Genomic DNA, 18942 nt, shown 5'->3' with positions numbered 1-18942 from the left:
TAATTCTACGATCGTGATTCGTGTCCGGTCCATGAGCAGATATGCCCATGCCATGGCCCGCGCGTGCACGGTACGCGGCCATGCAAAATAATTCCTTCATGACTCGTGATCGTTGCCGGGGCCATGGCCAATAGGCGATCTTCCCGCCGCGGGCATAATCAGGCCATCAGGACCGTTTGACGTCATTTCGGGAGTTTCAGGACCGTTTGACGTCATTTCGGGAATGTTCGGACCGTTTGACGTCATTTCGGGAATAATTTTTCGACCTTTCGACCTTTGACCTTCCCTAATATGTTGCTTCGCGATGTAAGAAATCAAATCAAGCACGCGCACGCTCTGTCTAGTCTGTCATGATGGCTGAATCTTGCCCTTGCCTGCAGCCCTCGGGCCTACGGCCCTTGGGCTGTAGTGTAGGCTCGGGCAAGATTCAGCCATCATGACCTCCTGAGCATGCTTGATTACATACATCAAGCCCCTTTGCCACTTTGTACGGTAGAGGTCAAAAGTTCAATCCTGTGAGCAAGAGTCCATGGATTCTTGTTACCAGGGTTAGAATCTCGATCTGTGTGTGATCTACGGCCCGGAGATCTACATGTACCGGTACTTGTACTTGTACGGAGGTCCGTCCTTTCCCTTCTTCTTCTACGCGATTCAAGAGAAGTGTCTCTAAGAGCCGTTGAGAAAGAAAATTGGTTCCCAGCTATTCCTGAGCTAACCGCATATGACTGTGTGTAGTGTTGGGAGAACAAGGCCGCGAGTAGTGTTGGAAATGCGAATCCCATCTCCTCGGGCAGGTCAACTTCCAGGCAGGATGTTGACAAGGGAGCTCCGAGGCTTGGTAAGTTCCACTACTATGTGTGTAGGTTTCATCCACTGATTTCTCACTACAGCTAGCTTTTTTTAGACTCTTTGCCTCATCCTTATGGATTTTAACCTCACTAAGATGTATGGCGTCCCCACAAACGAACCAATTAGCGAATATATACCCAGCAAGAAATTTAACATCGCGGTTTGCTGCTGAAATGAGAGCAAACTCTCTCGCCATTCTTAGGCATTGCCGATCCCTGACTCGGAAAAAGTAAGTTGCAACATACATTTATTGTAATTGCGATTCATTCTCATGCCAAGGTGGAACGATGACAGGGTAGATTGAGTCGGGGGTGCGGGCGTGCATATATTCGATATTTCTGAGCAGCCAAAGTTGTACAGCTTTGCTGCTTCGAAATGAAACTAGACCGCTTAGTCAAGTATCTTATAGGCGCTTCACACTCACGTCTTTATTCGCGTCTTCGTGCCTTTGTTCATACCTTCACCTTCACCATGACGAAAACGTTTGATAATGAGGCCGAGGCTTGCCTGTTGCGGATTTGGTGCCAGATTTACGCTTCCAATGACAAGGTCGTTCGATCGGGAAGCAATTGCCCAAGGCCGCGCCACAAAAGCAAAGGGAAGAGCCGAAGCACACGTGCTTCCATCGCAGGGCATAATGTTCTTCAACTACAAAAGGGAAATAACGAGGACCACAAAACTAAAACTGAGAACTGTTTGGTCTTCCTCGAGGCTGGCTGGTACATGGTGTGGAAACTACAGAACTGCCCAAATTGTTATATATTTTGAATCTACTCGCATGCCGTTATTTTTTTGCCCATGGACTGCTAAAAATGTTGCTGATTGTTGGGAAAACGATGTGTTCGATTTGTGTGTGAATCGACTTGTGCAGCAAGTCGACGTTTTGGCTGAAAACGACGTCACATAAAGACGCGAGTGTGAAACGGCTATTACTGGTCTTGTCATGGTCCAGAAAAAGTCGAGATTTGTTGTCATTGTGGGACTTTGCTTGTATTCATATTCGCTTCGCTTCCCACGCATTCCCCTCATCGATCCCTCCTTAGACTAGAACCTGCCAGGTTGGAAGGCTGTTGTTTAGGGCTGGGTTCCACTGACTCTCCATGGCTCCGCTGCTCGCGACACTTGGCTGCATGTAGCTGAGCATCGCGGTTCCACTACACTCGCCATTCGCGGTACCGCTGTCGTACTGGACATTTTTAAGTGGCGTTTTACCTTCCTCCATTCGCGAAATCGAGAAAAAACCCTCGTGTTCTGCCCTGCACAACGAACTAAGAGTCAATGCCTTTAACGTCCAAACATCACCGGGCATGGCCAAATTTCCGACTTCGCTCATCAAAGTTGGCTCCTTTTATCCCTGAGTGGACCTTGTTCGCACACTATGACAGTTTGGTCAAGAGACCCTTAGTTCCTTCGACTTAAAACCGACTAAAATACGCACTGAAACAGGGTACAATAACGAGGGGTTACTGCTGCTCACAACAACGGCAGCGCAGCCAAACCAACTATGTTCACACACCGATCCAAGTTACCTAGTAATGTTTAGTCATCTAAACTTCGATTGGTGACTTGCTGAGTCCGTCGAACGAATCAATCAATTCAGCCTCTTTAATGGCGGCCATGACGAAGGCCATCTTCAAGGGCCAGTAGCAGCGGGGTTACGTCAAAAATTGGCGGTAGACCACTATCATAGTCTGCTACAACATGTCCATAAGAGCAAACAAGTGGTCTTGAATAAAGTTATCCACTAAAAAACACTTGCGGAAATATTCAAATTTCGAACTGTCCAACGGCCATGCACCAGCCGAATCCAACCTCGTAGCAGGAGAGGACACACACAGAGCGTCCCCACATGCCTTTTCACTATGCTACCGGCACTGAGATATTAAGGGCATAAACCCTTCCCTAGCAGAAACTCAAATGAAGCTGTTACGAAGCGTCACTTGCTGAACAGCAGCCCACCATGACGAGAAAGAGGAGCTGCTCCACAACACCAAATCAGCGAGGACTGTAACAGTAGTGCAAGATGGCCCAGATTGGGCCAGAACGATCTCTTGTGCTGGGCAGCTACTGCCCGTGAGTTTCACATGCGTGCCACGCTCCCATCAAAAAAATCAAAAATTCTCTCAGTTTGCTATGAGCTGAAGTACTTCCGGTGCATGCGCGGTTACTGTACTTACATCATACATTTTCAGGTACCGGAGGGCCGCGGCTGTGCCCCAAAGAGAATTTTTTTTCAATACAGCCAACCTCGTTAGGACGAACACTGATGAGGCGAACTTTCCATTAGTACCAACTAGGGCCAATCCTATGGTTGGCTAGGCATCATATCAAGTCAAAATTGTTCATTTACGACGAACTCCTGTATGGCGAACTTTCGTGAAGAGGAACTATTTTCAAGTGTGATTTGAATAAAATCAGCGCGTAGTACGAATTTTGGGTGTGTGCACGTGCACTGGCTGTCTTTTTTCTTCTTCTTTTTCCATTGCCGAGTCCATACATTGATTGTACGTACATACATATACATATACATGTAGATCTACGTAGTGAATCGTAGTAGACGCACTCATACGAGGTACGTGCTTTCTAGGCATAGTAGTTTCAGCGTGCTAGCGTACACTGTTCGCGTCGTTGATCGCGCTTCAGGCGAAGGTGACTTTTATTCCGTTGATGTTTGCAACAACGATGTTGTCCCTGCCAGTACCAGTGTTCGAGGTGAGTGGTGAAGTGAGCTGTGAAGAGATTCGTGAAGTGTTTTGTGAAGCAAAGAGCGTTTATCCGTAGAGGGTAGTGGCGTTCCTACGGATGTGGAAAACTTGGCCTCCACTGGCTCCGACCGAGTTTCACACGAACTGAGAGTTTTTTTGTGAAGTATGAAACTCGGATGTTGAGGTGTTGTGCTTCACACTTGTAATCACTCATATTCATTGTTCGATCCATGATGTATTTGTTTGTATATGGAGGCACAGTCACATTGTACTTACCGATTTCTGGCTTACGCTCAGAAAAAATGCTTCCCATGTACCACAGTATGCACCTTCATGTAAATACACTCCATATGAAATGCATATTGATTTTTTTGTCAGATCTGGATAAGAAGAACTCCCGATAAGACAAACAAAATGTGTTCAGTCCCTTGAAGTTCGTCCTAACGAGGTTTGACTGTACTTGATTTTCCAACTGCAATGAGTATGCAATGCAAACCTGACATCCTTGAGTGCCCAACTGCTACTGTGACGTCGAGATTTATACTTGTGCGAAGAGGCATCGATGCACACGTGAAACTCGCATTCCCTGCCTGCCCGGCGAATTCGGGCCACCTTGTGCTACTGTTGCACTCTTTGCTGATTTGTTGTTGGGAGGACTTCTTCTCTCTCGTCATGTTGGGCTGTTTTTCAGCAAGTGACGCTTCGTTGCGGCTTGGTTCGAGTTTCTGTGAGGGCAGGGATTATTCCCATGATGGCTCAGTGCTGGTAGCGTAGCTAAAAGGTACATGGAGGCTTTCCTGTGTACTTCCTGCCATGAGGTTGGATTCGGCTAGTGCATGGTCGTTGTAGAGTTCGAAATTTGAACATTTCCCCAAGTGTTTTTCAGGGGATAACTTTATTCAAGACCACTTGTTGGCCCTTGGAGACATGTTGTAGCAGACTATGGTAGTGGTCTACCCCCAATTTTAGGACATCACCTCGCTGCTACTGGCCCTTGAAGATGACCTTCTTAATGGCCGACATCAGACAGGCTGAATTGATCGATTCGTACAAGGGACTAAGTTGCCAGTCAAAATTTGGATGGCTAAACATTACTAGGAGTAATATCTATAAAGCCGGTTCTGGGCCCGGTACATGACGTTTCCGGAAAATGGGGTGTTATTGATAATAACCCACTTTGTATTATAGGGCCGCCCGGGTTTTTATGAAAAAATGGGGGTTGGCTATGATCGGTGGGGTGCACCGGTACCGTGAGACCCCATGATTGTACCATAGATGAATGTACGTGAACATTTCCCGGGGTGGGAAGTCAGTTTGTACGTAAATTTTTTTCTAAAAACTTTGCTGAAGCACAACGTGGTGGCCAGGAGCAGTCCATGCGCCAGATTAAAAAAAGTCATCTAAAAGGTGGCTTTTCATTTTCCGCACTGGTCAGTTTGTAGGTACATTTTGAGCCACATTCTCAATGGTGGGCAATTTTTGAAAATGATTTTGTGTCTATGGCTCGTTTGTTTTGGCATTTCGCTACCATTTGGCATAACTCAGCCCTATGAACACGTCACAAGGCCCTCGTTAGTGTCCAGTATTTACAAAAAAATGGACTGGACCTGAAACTAACTCATACTTGAGTGTACAGGCAGTACTGTGCAGTATTCACATACCGAAATTCCGCGCATATAAGCCCACAGGCCTACATCCGGATATAAGCTCACCTCTGTTTATAAGCCCATGAGCAAATAAACAGACACAAATGCAACTCGTGTGTCAAGTAGAATTTCTCACAATATGGACTCTTCCTACCATGGTACAGCAGGTCAGTGCAGTTTACCAGTCGAGTATGGTCACACTATGGCCACGGACTTTTTCGTGAACCTTCAAAATTCGAATATTGCCCCATGGGCTATAAGATGAAAATGTTTTACTGGATATTTTATCCCCAAACTGCATTATTTCACATACATGTATATGCCCATGGGCTTATATGAGCGGAATTACGGTAATGACTGTATGCAACGACTCTCGTGTGCTACACGACAAGTACCCGCTGCAGAATAACATAATGATATTCACACCATATGCCATGGTGGTGCACCGCGATACCAATCACAGCATATTTATCGGTGATCAGCTGCCTACTGGGTCGTTCCGTTGCCGAGAACGTCACCGGTGCGGCCTGTGGAATGACCCGCGGCACCGGCAACCACCCCTCACACAACGCCAAACACTCATCTTGAACAAACACAGTGCATTCCACATATGGATAGAGATGGCAATAGCACATGTATAACTGTACTTGTATGCCAGTCTTAGAGTAACAAAACAAGAAACATGGAAGTTATCGGGCATACCATCACAGTTGGCAGATATATGTATAGAATTCTCCTGGTGCGCAGAATGATGCTGGCGGTGTTGCTGATATCAACTGTTCGCTTGCCGTCGTCAGTGTCAATCGCAGTACTACTAGTAGTTGACTATCTCACGTCTAATTCATTTTATAGTCTGCATGACTTGGATCATAACGCCATAGTTATCCACACAAGAATGGTAATAAATCCACATTACTAAGGCCTTCTTCATTACAGTTGGCGCAATAGGTTAACGGGATCGCATCTTTAGCGTCTCCGATCTCCACACTGTAATTATAGCTGGCTAGGCTGTTGTTTATTGGCAGACAAGATTTGCGATGCTTCTTCAAATAGCCAGTTTATCGATGTCGGTCCATGGCATATTCAGCATTGCTGTGTGTGGAAGGAAAGGTGCAACATTAGATTGCTGCTGGCCATAGACATCAAACTGAAAAATCTGGGCTTCAGCTGTCACACGTCCATTGACAGAGAGACGGCCGCATACCGCACATACTGTAAACTACTGACTTCATGCCATTGCCTCTTGGATCAGAAGTCACCACACTGAAAGAAGAACAGCAGAGGAAAACAGAACTGATGCAGTTAACCGGCAGCAACAAATTTGCTCCTTCATTTCATTCGACAAACTTGATAGTCGTGCAATGCAAGAATAAAGTCAGAGAGCAGGAGAGCTAATGCACCAGTGCTGTGGTGCCTATAATAATGTTAGTGGTCGCACTTGGTATCATGATCAGCTCTCGACATCGCGGCCATCTTGCTTTTGACTGCATGCGCGACGGGTGCTCTTTTGGATCACGTGCGTGGTTCTCAATGCATTTTTTGCATACAGAAACTGTACAAGCGCTACAAAGCTACGATCAAAACCTGCAGATTTCTGTGAACAGAGTTTCTTCTTCACTGGCACCGTTCTTGTTTTGACACGGCGATGTTCTCTTTCCCGTTCTCCTTTCAAAATAGACTTCCATTTAGTTGTAAGTCACAGCTGCAAATTTACTGGTAAGTGGAGGTCTAAGTCTTGCGCGCAAGTATTCCCGCTTTGAATTCGCGTGTATCAGAACAACGACCGTGGGAATCATGCGAGTGGAATATTTCCCAGGAGAAAGAGGTTCTGTTTGCAAAGCTGCTTCGATCCGCAAGGAGTATTCCAGCAATGAGTACACCTGGTGCTACGGAAAGCGATCCTATCGGGACTTACTGACGGTATGGTTGATTTGTTTCATCTCACTCGTATCGGTACTGTTCGTACTGCACGGACTGCATTTGTATCATACTGTCCTATCCTATATCATGTTATCCTTTCACCCATTCACGGCATAGTCCTTCCCCTGTCTGTCGCCATGCATAGACGGTACGTGACCTCTCACTACGCCCGTGCTACGCACGATACCATGCTCTGCTGGGCATGGCCTCCCTGACTCTTCACTATATCTACACTCATCTGTCTGTAAAATAAACCACTTCCTTATGTCAGTACATGACACAACATGGTGTCAGAAGTTAGTCAACCAGGTCTACACTTCGAGTAGAAATGGCCAAGTTCGCGCCGCCTGCAGACTTTGATTTCTCCATTCCAGATGCCTGGCCGGCTTGGAAACGCCGGTTTGCGAGATATCGCCTCGCCTCAGAGCTCAACGCGAAAGACGAGAAAGTGCAAATCTCTACGTTGCTCTACTCACTGGGCCCAGAGGCCGAAACTGTCTTCGATCAACTGGTATTCGGCACCGTTGGAGACGAGGACAATTATGACAAGGTCATGACGAAGCTGGACGCTTACTTTACGCCAGCATTGAACGTGTTTCACCAGAGGACCATTTTCGAACAGTGCGTCCATCTTCCAGGAGAGTCAGTGGAAGAATTTGTTCGGAAACTTCACGCAGCAGCGAAGTTCTGTGACTTTGGTGACCAGAAGGACAACAGAATTCGAGATCGCCTCGTGGCTCACATTCTGGATCGTCAAGTCGCCAAGGAGCTGCAGCTGATTGAGCCCGCAAAACTCATCCTCACGGACGCAGTTCTCAGGGACAGGCAGGCCGAGAAAATTTCCGGAGACGTTGCAGCGCAAGCCGCCAGGCCGCAGGTCAATGCTGCATCCCGCTTTGGAGGAAAGCAGCAAGATGCAAAGGAGTCCCTGCCAGCGCAGCGGCGTTCCATCGAAGCCTGCACCAACGCCGTCCACGCAGAGGAAGAGCGGCACTGCAGCTTCAACATGTCCGTGTTGTGGCCACGCTGGTTCGCACAAGAGCAACCGTTCTGCGTGTCCTGCGTTTGGTCGCAAGTGTAATTCATGCGGCAAGCAGGGCCACTTCGCCGCCGTCTGTCTTTCCACTCCAGCAACCACGCGTGGTGCCAGAGCTGTCGAAAAATGAATCGCTCGCGTCCCCGTCGCCATTCATGGGTGGTGTTGCAGAGCTGTCATCTAACGCCAGTCCTTCCCAGTCCACCGACGCCTGGTCAGTAAGTCTGCCTGTGTGCTCGACAATTTTGATATTCAAGATCGACACAGGTGCAGATATATCATGTATCACGCACTCCACGTATCAGAATCTGGTACAACGCCCTGTACTCACACCATCCACTACCAAACTCCTTGGTCCATCTGGTGCACCTCTATCCATCAAGGGTCAGTTCACTGCAGACACCATGCACAAGAGTGAACTGTTCTCTATGGAGATCGTAGTTATAGATGGTCCTGGATCTACCAACCTGTTGAGTCGCAGAGACTGCCTCCGACTTCGCCTGATCCAGCGTTTAGATGCAGCAGAATCGTGTACCAGCAAGCCAGCACAGCCCATCGGTTGTATGGTTGGGCCCCCAGCTGATATCAAGCTCGTGGACGACGCCACGCTGTACCACTGTGGTGTTGCCCGCCGTGTGCCTCTGCCTCTACAGGACAAGGTCACAGAAGAGCTCGCACGTATGGAGAAAATGGGCATCATCGTCCGGGAAACGGGTCCCTCTAACTGGTGCTCTCCTATGGTGCCGGTTCGTAAACCTAATGGTCGCGTACGGATCTGCGTAGACCTAAAGAAGCTGAACGGCAACGTGAAGCGCGAGCACTTCCCTCTTCCGACAGTTGAGGACACACTGGCTAGGCTCGCCGGATCTACTGTCTTTTCCACGCTGGATGCCAACAGCAGCTTCTGGCAAGTGCCTCTCACGGAGTCTGCATCCAAGCTGACCACGTTCATCACACCTGTGGGTCGGTTCCGATTCCTCCGGATGCCATTCGGTATAACCTCTGCACCGAAAATCTTCCAGCGACGCCTGCAGGATTTCCTGTCCCACGTCAAAGGTTCTGAGGTATTCACGGACGACGTTCTGGTCCACGCCGCTAACGAAGCTGAACACGGCCACCGGCTGGACACAACGCGCTAGGTCCTTGCCGACGCAGGCATCACTCTAAACCCAGACAAATGCCACCTCAAGCAGTCGTCAGTCAAGTACCTGGGACACAACGTCAGCGGGTCCGGTGTGAAACCCGACCCCAGCAAAGTCTCCGCCATTGATGACCTCAAAGAGCCTACGAATGTTCCTGAGCTCCGCAGTGCCTTTGGTCTCTTCACCTACGTTGCCAAATTCATCCCAGAATTGGCCACGACCTCAGCGCCCTTCCGTCACCTCCTGCACACCGACACTGATTGGTTCTAGGACTCCCCGCAGCAGGACGCATTCCGTCGGCTGAAAGAGCTCGTCGTTTCAGCCCCGTGCTTAGTGCACTATGACCTCAAGCGTCCCATCATGGTCAGTGCCGATGCCAGCAGCTATGGCATTGGTGGTGTTCTGCTCCAGAAGCACGATTGCGACTGGCACCCAGTGGCCTACGCCTCCCGTTCCCTGACCAAAACCGAACAAGGCTACGCGCAGATCGAAAAGGAATGCCTCGCAGCGGTGTGGACGTGCGAGAGGTTAGACCCTCATCGACTACGTCACGGGCCGTCATTACTCATCTGAAGAGCATATTTGCTGTCCACGGCTATCCGGACATCTTCGTCAGCGATAACGGGCCACAGTTCGCGTCCGACGCCTTTGCACAGTTTATGTCGTCGTGCAACATCACGCATCGGACCAGCAACCCGAAGCATCCTCAAAGCAACGGCGAAGCAGAACGCGCCGTGCAGACTGCCAAACGACTAATCTGTGCGCCAGGTGGTCTACAGCAGTCCCTCTTAGCGTATCGCTCCACACCCCTGGCCAACGGCTATTCGCCCGCCGAACTCTTGTACGGCCACAGGCTCCGCACCAATCTTCCGTGCCCACCTGATCTCCTGCAGCCCTCCTGGCCAGACATCACCGCTCTCCGGGCCAAGGAGCAGGAGGCTAAGCATCGGCAAGAAGATCACTTCGATCAACGCTTCGCAGCCAAGTCGCTCTCCCCTCTGCCACTGGGAGCGAAAGTGTGGGTCGACGAGAAGCGCGAGGGTACAGTGGTTGAGCAACTCACCGATCGCTCCTACAACATCGCCACCTCATCCGGTCTTCTGCGCCGAAACCGTCGTGCAGTGAAGTTGCTCCAGCCAGTGACTCCTCCCGGACCGGTGCCAGCAGTACCACCGGCCGCGCTAGTCCCGCAACAACAGCTTGTGCCTACGTCACAGCCAACTCTGCGTGCTCGCAACAACATCCAGCCACCACAGAGATTGATCGCTACCATGTAACTCTCTCTGCCTTCATGCTATTGCTATTGCTCTCCCGCACATTAAATAGTTCTATGTGCCCGGCTATTTACAACCTGTACATGTATCTGTCTTGCCTTTGCTCCATAACAGGTTTTTCCCCAGCTGTTGTGATTTTGCTCTCTTCAATTAAAAAAAAAGGGGGAGATGTCCTATCCTGTATCATGTTATCCTTTCACCCATTCACGGCATAGTCCTTCCCCTGTCTGTCGCCATGTATAGACGGTACGTGAACTCTCACTACCCCTGTGCTACGCACGATACCATGCTCTGCTGGGCACGGCCTCCCTGACTCTTCACTATATCTACACTCATCTGTCTGTAAAATAAAACAACTCCTTATGTCAGTACATGACACAACACATACATGTGACAAAAACATCACAGTCGAACGGCGTCGTCTTGAGTTGGTCTTGGAGTCTTCATGGTTCAGCAACGCGGCATTGCCGAGTTGGAGAAAGAAAGCAATGAATGTACATGAACATTGTTCCACAACAAAGACACAGGGCAAAGCGTTCCAGCAGGCAGATCATTCTGATCACGTCCGCGCACCAAATAAACTCGAAGGCAGTCCAAGGACTTTCCGACACTCCGTGATCGCACGAGCGGCGAGCGTCTGGCCGTCAGTGCAGTCTTCAAATTGTTCCTTGGCAGCCATCTCTTCTCCGATTTCAATGATCGAGGGCTCATTTTCTTTATTAGAATCTCCTCCGTAGATCTACCGAATCAATTTTTTCCTCAACGACATAGTTTTACTGTCAGAATACTGGAAAGCAGGGCGACAACGTTCAGATAAAGCCCTACACAAGGATTCCGCTTGTACTTGACCGATTTCAAAATTTCTTTCGATAGATGTCCGCGTACTTGGCCGTCAAAGCAGCCCTGCGATTTTCGACGCCGTAGATAAAACGTCTGCTGCCTAGGAACCCTTTACAACTTGCGCAAATATTGCAATATTTTGAATTTTCCGCAGTTCTGATTGGCTGCACGACCCTGACGCGCACGTGCTGCGTGCGTGATGAATCAAAAATGACTGCGATGTCTAAGTACACAAGTGCGACCCCTGAATTTGATGCTCAGAATTTCTCCACAATCATGCACATTTTATACTGACATATTTACACTATGCAACCTAGTATTCAACAAATCAGAAAAAAAACTAGTACTTCAGCTGGTAAAAAAAGCCACCTTTATCCATTAAGCTCAAATGTCCCTGTAATATTGACAAGGAATTGGTAGATGCTCACTCTGAGTGGTGTTTGAAAAGTACCACAACAGTTCATGACGAAATAGAGCATGCTCAATTGTCTCTTCTCATAATATCACAATATTGCCTGTCTAGTTTGAGGGAAAGACACAAACGGGAAAAGTCTGAAGAAAAAATTGACTGTCACCACCAGGACTATTACGTGTTTTTTCGGGTGGAGTTGTGGGGCACATACAGTCCATTCATAAAAAAATGGGTCCTGGCTCTGGCGAGCTCCCGTATTTGGCGGTTTTTTGTGATTTCATCGTACACAGTGCAGTGCTGCGAACTTTGAAATTTGAAAAAGGGTCCAAAAAGGGTGCCTGAACTGGGGTTCGAACCGCAGAATGCACTGTTGCAGGCGGGGGTCAAACGGCCTGGATTTTGATGGTTTTTCCCAATTCAGTGCTTTTGGGGCAAAACCTGGCCGAAATCCTATTCTTGCTATGGCTTGCTTTTTGGACAAAAAAACTTCAGAAACATAATTGGAAGAGGATTCCATATGGGATTGCAGAAAAAAATTCTAAAAAAACTCAACGTTTGACCCATTTATGGCCAAAAGCTAGAAGTTCATTTTTTTCTGAATGGACTGTAGGTATCACTCTAATTTCTCGTGCATTCCAAAGATAAAGATTTGGTCTATCACTCCACGAAGCGGTTTTAGTGTCCATGGTGTGTAAATGGCTTACCTGGTGTGAAATTGGTGACCATATTCCTCGTTTCAGCACTTACAAAAGTGAGACATTCGCACAGGCTCGTGGTTGCTCATGAACCGTGGCTGCAAGCTCTAGAATATTTTTCCAAGGTACGGGTATAGGTGTCTACATCACTCCGAACCATCTCTTCAGTGTAGGAAAGGTCTCCTAACGAGACGAGAAGGGCTCTAAGCAGCAAATTTCATTGAAATGTTCGCCATTCGGCGATAGTCAACCAGAAAACAAGCCCGCAGGTACGAGGTGCGCCGCCTTGGACTTGGAAAGTAAGTAACGTTAGTTGGAGGCTACGATTCCCGCGAGGAAATGATTTTTTTAAATAAAATGATTATTTAAAATATCGGTCTCACTGTACTGGGGGACCGACTCGTACTCGTACTGAAACGTATGAGAAAAACAGGCTGATAATATTATTATGATTGAAGACATCGATGTTGAAGAAGATCATTGACGGTTTGTGTGGAGTGAAGATGGATTCTGCTCGTTACAGCGTTTCCTTTGCCGTTTCAGCTTCTACGCTGGAAATAATCAATGGCTATGGATAATTCAAAAGAAAGGCAGTTCCTCCACTGCTTGATTTTTTTGTCCTGAACCCTTTGCTGAAGCGGTGCGCAGTGGCCACGAATAAAACACTGCATTGGATGAGAAAAGCAGGAGGACTCAAAAGAACTGAAGACATTGATGTCGAACGAGTTAGGTAGTGGTACAGTAGCATGAACTACCTGTGGAGCGTGAAGTGGCTGCCCACTCGTTGGTAAGTGGACCCACTTGCAGCTCCAGTCGCAGCAGTGCCGTTTGAAACATTCTGTACCTCTTTGTCTATCCTGAGCTCAGTGTGTACGACGTATTTCAGAGCTGTTGCCTCAGTGTTGGGCTACAGTCTTGGCTGCAGCCTCAACGACTGTACTGATTATAATACACTGTTCAGCATTTTACATTCTGAACGAGTGATGAATTTCTACTCTGATAAAAGTGGGGATACCACAGCTAATAAAGATAGGTATGCATTGTGTAATTATGGGTGATTTGAATCATTTTCTGTGTGTAAGTACGTGTGTTCGCGCGTGTGCGCGTACCCACACGTGTGGGTTCGCACGTAAGGTTCGTCTGGGTTATGCACATGTTTGTGGAGCTGAAAAGATGTTCACACTCAGGTATGCATTGTGTAAATACCAGTGGCTGGTTTGAATCCTTTTCTGTGTGCAAGTACATGTACGTGTGTGCGCGTGTGCGCGCGTACCCGCATGCCTGGGTTCGCTCGTAAAGTTGGTCTGGGATATGCACATGTTTCCGTAATCGAGTGTGCATGTGCATGCAAAGGTTGGTGTGTACATGCTGTGTGCAACCAAGAGTACAATACCACCCAAGAGTGTGCAACTCGACAATGGGTGCTTGTCCGACAGAATTTCAAGTTGACGTCACACGACCCCTCGGACCTCAGGGAGGAGTCACACAGAACCGACGAATACATGCACTCGTGACCCTACCCCACCCATATAGTTCTGCTCGTGTGCACGCATATGGGTGGCACCAAGAGTACATAGCCCCCAGAATGCGCAACTCGCACATACCCTGCTGTCCCGACTGTATTTCAAGTTGACGTCATTATTTTATGAGGCGTCATTATTTTATGAGGCAATACTCCTTGCACCAGCGATTTACAACATGTATACGGTTGTCAACGCACTACACGTTTTTCTTTGCAATAATTTTTACAACAGATGGGTTTTGGTCCACAGCAGGTTCCGGATTCGTGTGGTAATCCGTGTACAGTGCGCAATACATGTACATCATAAAATGACGTCAACTTGAAATTCTGTCGGGACAGCACCCATAGTCGAGTTGCACACTCTTGGGTGGTATTGTACTCTTGGTTGACCACAACACGTACACACCAACGTTTGCATGCACATGCACACTCGATTACGGAAACATGTGCATATCCCAGACCAACTTTACGTGCGAACCCAGACACGTGGGTACGAGCACATGCGCGTACACACATTCTTGCACACAGAAACGGATTCAAATCAGCCATAGGTATTTGCACAATCTTTTCGGCTCCACAAACATGTGCATAATCCAGACAAACCTTACATGCGAAACCACATATGTGGATAAGCGCACACGCGCGAACATACATACTTGCACACAGAGAAGGATTCAAATCACCCATAATTACAATGCATACCTGTAGCATTCCCATATTTATCAAAGTAGAAATTCATCACTTGTTCAGAACGTAAACTTCTGAACAGTGCCTTCTTTACATAATCAGTACTGTGGTTAAGGCAGTAGCCAGAATTGTAGCCCATCAGCTCTGAAATACGTCGTACACACTGAGCTCAGGATAGACAAAGATCCACAGAATGTTTCAAACGGCACTGCTGAGACTGGAGCTGCAAGTAGGTCCACAGTACCAACGAGTGGGCAGCCACTTCACCTTCACGCTCCACAGGTAGTCCATGCTACTGTATCACTACGTTCAGTATCAAGGTCTTCAGCTACTTCCCCCCCCTGCTTTTCTCATCCAAAGCAGTGTTTTATTCGTGGCCACTGCGTACCGCTTCGGCAAAGGTTTTAGAACAAAAAAATCAAGCAGTGGAGGAACTGCCTTTGTTTTGAAATATCCATAGCCAGTGATTATTTCCAGCGTAGAAGCTGAAACGGCCAAAGAAACGCTGTAACGAGTAGAATCCATCTTCACTCCACCCAAACATCTTCTTCTTACGATCCACGTGCCCTTTGATAGGTTACGACCAATTAGCAGCCTCGGAGAACGTGCTTTGATTTGCCATCAAAGCCCGCTGTCAGTGGCAGCCTGTACTAGAAAACCATCAAATCCCGTTGCCATTGGTAATTGTACGACAAAACCGCCAAAGCCCTGATCATGCCCAGTCTCAGTCTTTTCAAGGTGACCTGGCTATAAGAACAAGAAACCGATAGGGGTGGTGGTCGGGGATGCGGTGGCTCTCCACTTGTGAAGTTTGATATCTAGCTCCAGCACCACAGAACTCTCAGCAGTATGCAGCAAGAGCAAGGTGTGTATGGTCGAAGTAAAAATACTTCAGCCACGTCTGGCTCTTGTCACATTGTAGTCTTGAGAAATTTCTCATGAAACAGGCTTATCGTCCACTCACGTGACTTTCCCTTTCCTGAAATCTCTGTGTGAAACTTACGAACGGGACGAAAATGACATGCTGCATGATGCACTTTACTGTCCCTCCAGGAATCCGCGGACAGAAAGTTGAAATTCTGCGGCACAAATCGCTACATTATGCGGCGGATAGCGTGAATTCTGCGGCAATACTGCGGTATTTCTGCGGCGCTGCACCGGCGAAAAGACATGGCTATATGCTATGTACAAGTATCAATAAAAAATTTAGTGGTCGAAAAGACACGATAGGCTCAATACAGTAACGAAGAAAACTGGTACAGTTTTCTGTGTAAAATTCCAAAACTCCCTCGACTTCGAATTCAACAAAATAGCGACAGGACACTGCACTGTGCATGTGCATGAATATGAAGCGCATGCTCGCATTGCCCCCAAACCGTGATTTTTCACGATTCTGCGGTGAAAACTGTGAATTCCGCGGGATATTAATTAAACAAAACATGAATTCCGCGGATTTTACCGCGGCCGCGGAATCGCGTGGAGTGACAGACTTTAGACTTCAGGCTGCTCGGAAATCCCAAACGAAAGGCCGGCATTGTCCACACTCCAGATCACTCAAAGAATAAAGAGCTTCAAAATCAAACAAAATATTAGGGATCGTCTGAAGCATATTCAAGCGAGGTACAGTCGGGCTTGATGACTGATCAAAGCCCTCGGGCCCTCGTCCCATGCATGGTCCCGTGGGCTTTGATCAACGTTCCTCGTGGCCATTGCGTGGTGCTTCACGCAGCAATTTTTGTTAGAAAACAGAATCATGCACAGTCAACTTTCCGTATAACGACACTCGGCTGGGCATCAGAAAAGTGTCGTTATTCGAGAAGTGTCTTTATACCCGAAATCTCATTATAATAATATTATAATGAGATTTCCAGGATAACGGCACTTTGCATATACAGGTAGAATAGACTTTGCTCTGGGCATGAAAAGTCTGTCGTTATTCGCGAATTGTCGTTCTATCCGCAGTCATTATTAGCGAAGTTTACTGTGCAAACTTACTTCCCACCCCGTGAAGTTTTCAGGCACATTCATAGCGTACAATCACGGGGTTTCCTCCCCCCCCCCCCCCCCCCCCCGATCACAGCCAACCCCTAAAAACTTCTTTTGTAAAAAAAACCGGGCACCCCGAAAAAATGGGTTATTATCGATAATATTTGAACAAGCGGCTCTGAAATCCCAAACGAAAGGCCGGCATTGTCCACACTCGAGATCACCCAAAGATCAGCCGAAGCAAGTTTGTGGATGCCAATAAACAGAATCAGCTGAAGCGTCATGTTACAAAGGTTTTATTGAGATGCCACAAAATGACGGCTTTGACTCTGAGCAGCAAATCAAAGCAAAGTTACAGTCCATTCAGAAAAAAAGATGAGCGCTGGCTCCGGAGAGCTCCCGTATTTGGGGATTTTGTGGTACACTGAGCAGTGACGCAAGATTCGAAACATGAAAAAGGGTCCATAAAGGATACCTCAACTGGGTTTCGAAACACAAGTGTACTGTTCTGCAAGTGGAGTGAACGGCCTGGATTTTGATGGTGTTTCCCCAATTCAGAGCTTACGGGGCAACACCTGGCCGAAATCCTATTCTTGTTATGGCTTGCTTTTTGGAGAAATAGATTTCAAAACATAATTGGAAGAGCTATCCATGGGGGATTGCCAAAAAAATTGTGACGAAAACTCAAAATTTGACCCGTTTATGGCCAAAAGCTAGGATATCATCTTTTTCCGAATGGACTGTAGTAAGCCCACGTATGCCATGCACGTGTTTGTCACGGGTTCGTCAAGCGGCACATGAATAAAAATATTTTTTCCGAAAATGGTGGATGGAAAAAAATTATAATCTTGCGTGGTCGCTCGCACTTTGCCTTGCCTCGTGTCAGCGAAGCAGCTTCTTTGTCAACAATTTCTGTCATCCAGTTAGTCAAAGATTAAGTGACTCAAGGTTGTGTTTTCTCAAGCTGTACATTAGAATCAGTTGTGCTAGGCTGCGTAGACAAGCGCTGAGCTGGAAGCGCTTGAAAATTCACAACTACAAACAGTGATCGATCACGCTTGGTTGAAATAGTTATTTTCAGAGTGGGCAGATAAAGTAGCTCATCGTCACACACACACACACACACACGCACACGCACACGCACACACACACACACACATACACACACACACACACACACACACACACACACACACACACACCATTGACCTTTGGCGCCCATCGCCGGAGGCGATGTTAGCAATGCTACGGCAGAAGCCATAGCAACGTGTGCTGGGATTGCACCATTCAACAGCTTGCAAGGCTGAAGAATTGACCGTCACTATTCAGCCTGGTCTACACCACACAGCTATGAAGTGGCTTTTTCTGGCTAGTGAATCGCTACTTTTTGGTTTATTTATTTTTATTTTTACATTTTTACAAGACACACGCACACACATACACACACGCACACACACACACAAGATGAAGATGAACATTTTGACAACAAAGCCGAAGTAACATCCTAAAACATCCACACTTCGAGCATGTCTTCTAACTTGTGACTTTGTTGCAGGCTTCAGCCCTCCCGATCATACTCATGCTGGCATTGCTGAGTACCTTGTGTGAAGCGAGCACCACGATGTGTGGACAGTGTAACTGTGAGAAAAACGACACGCAGATCATCATTACAACCTGTCCTAACATCCCTACCATGTGAGTATTGTTTCATCAGCCAGTTGCTAGATTTATACGTAGTGCAGTGTAGGTGTTATGTCTGGCCCTAAGGGCCCACACACAGCATTACTCAGGTTCGTACAGTTATTGTAATAATCAAGGAACAGAAAGACAAGGAAAAGAGAGCTCACATTCTCGGACCTAGTCCAGCACAGCAAGCATGCAAAACCAGCCACGAGCCCAGGCGCGCATGCGCGCCTTATCACATCACGTACACAGCAGTAGGAAACCCGGTTTCGCTTTCTTACTATGATGATGATGATTTTTATTACCGGTATTTTCATTTTCTTAATTCGAGGGTCTAGCTGTCTAGAATCTTTGGATAGGCACATGATAAGCACATCTGTGCCTATCCATTTACCGGCTGTAATGTTTCTATCTTGCTATCACTATTCCAAACCACAACTAACCCAGTGGTCCGGAAAGCTCCGTAACATAATGTCAGCAGAATGCCAATGGTGTGCATGCATGCGTACAATGCCAGTGCCTGGCGCTTAGCACCGTATTACAAA

General features: G+C 47.5%; 1 protein-coding gene and 1 long non-coding RNA gene across 6 annotated transcripts in view; one reads left to right on the top strand and one right to left on the bottom strand.

The window, feature by feature from the left end:
* Window positions 1–606: 606 nt before the first annotated feature.
* LOC135825798 (sushi, von Willebrand factor type A, EGF and pentraxin domain-containing protein 1-like) overlaps window positions 607–18942 on the top strand; it is a 579302-nt gene continuing 560966 nt past the window's right edge. For 4 of the 5 annotated variants that reach the window (XM_065338421.1, XM_065338424.1, XM_065338423.1 and 1 more), the window contains exons 1-2: window positions 607–838; window positions 18270–18409. In XM_065338421.1, the coding sequence (XP_065194493.1) occupies window positions 722–838; window positions 18270–18409 (257 nt within the window). In that variant the 5' untranslated portion in view covers window positions 607–721. The remainder of the gene's footprint in view (window positions 839–18269; window positions 18410–18942) is intronic. The other variant, XM_065338422.1, reaches the window with a different exon arrangement.
* LOC135826011 (uncharacterized) lies at window positions 5785–12809 on the bottom strand. The gene is made up of 2 exons (XR_010555192.1): window positions 12529–12809; window positions 5785–6463 (listed from the first exon to the last, which is right to left on the bottom strand). It is a non-coding gene; the product is annotated as an uncharacterized LOC135826011 (long non-coding RNA).

Source organism: Sycon ciliatum, chromosome 10 (assembly GCF_964019385.1).
Source record: "Sycon ciliatum chromosome 10, ocSycCili1.1, whole genome shotgun sequence".
Lineage (NCBI taxonomy): Eukaryota > Metazoa > Porifera > Calcarea > Leucosolenida > Sycettidae > Sycon > Sycon ciliatum.
The sequence above is the reverse complement of the archived record's forward strand: the minus strand, read 5'-3'. Positions and strand labels throughout refer to the sequence as shown.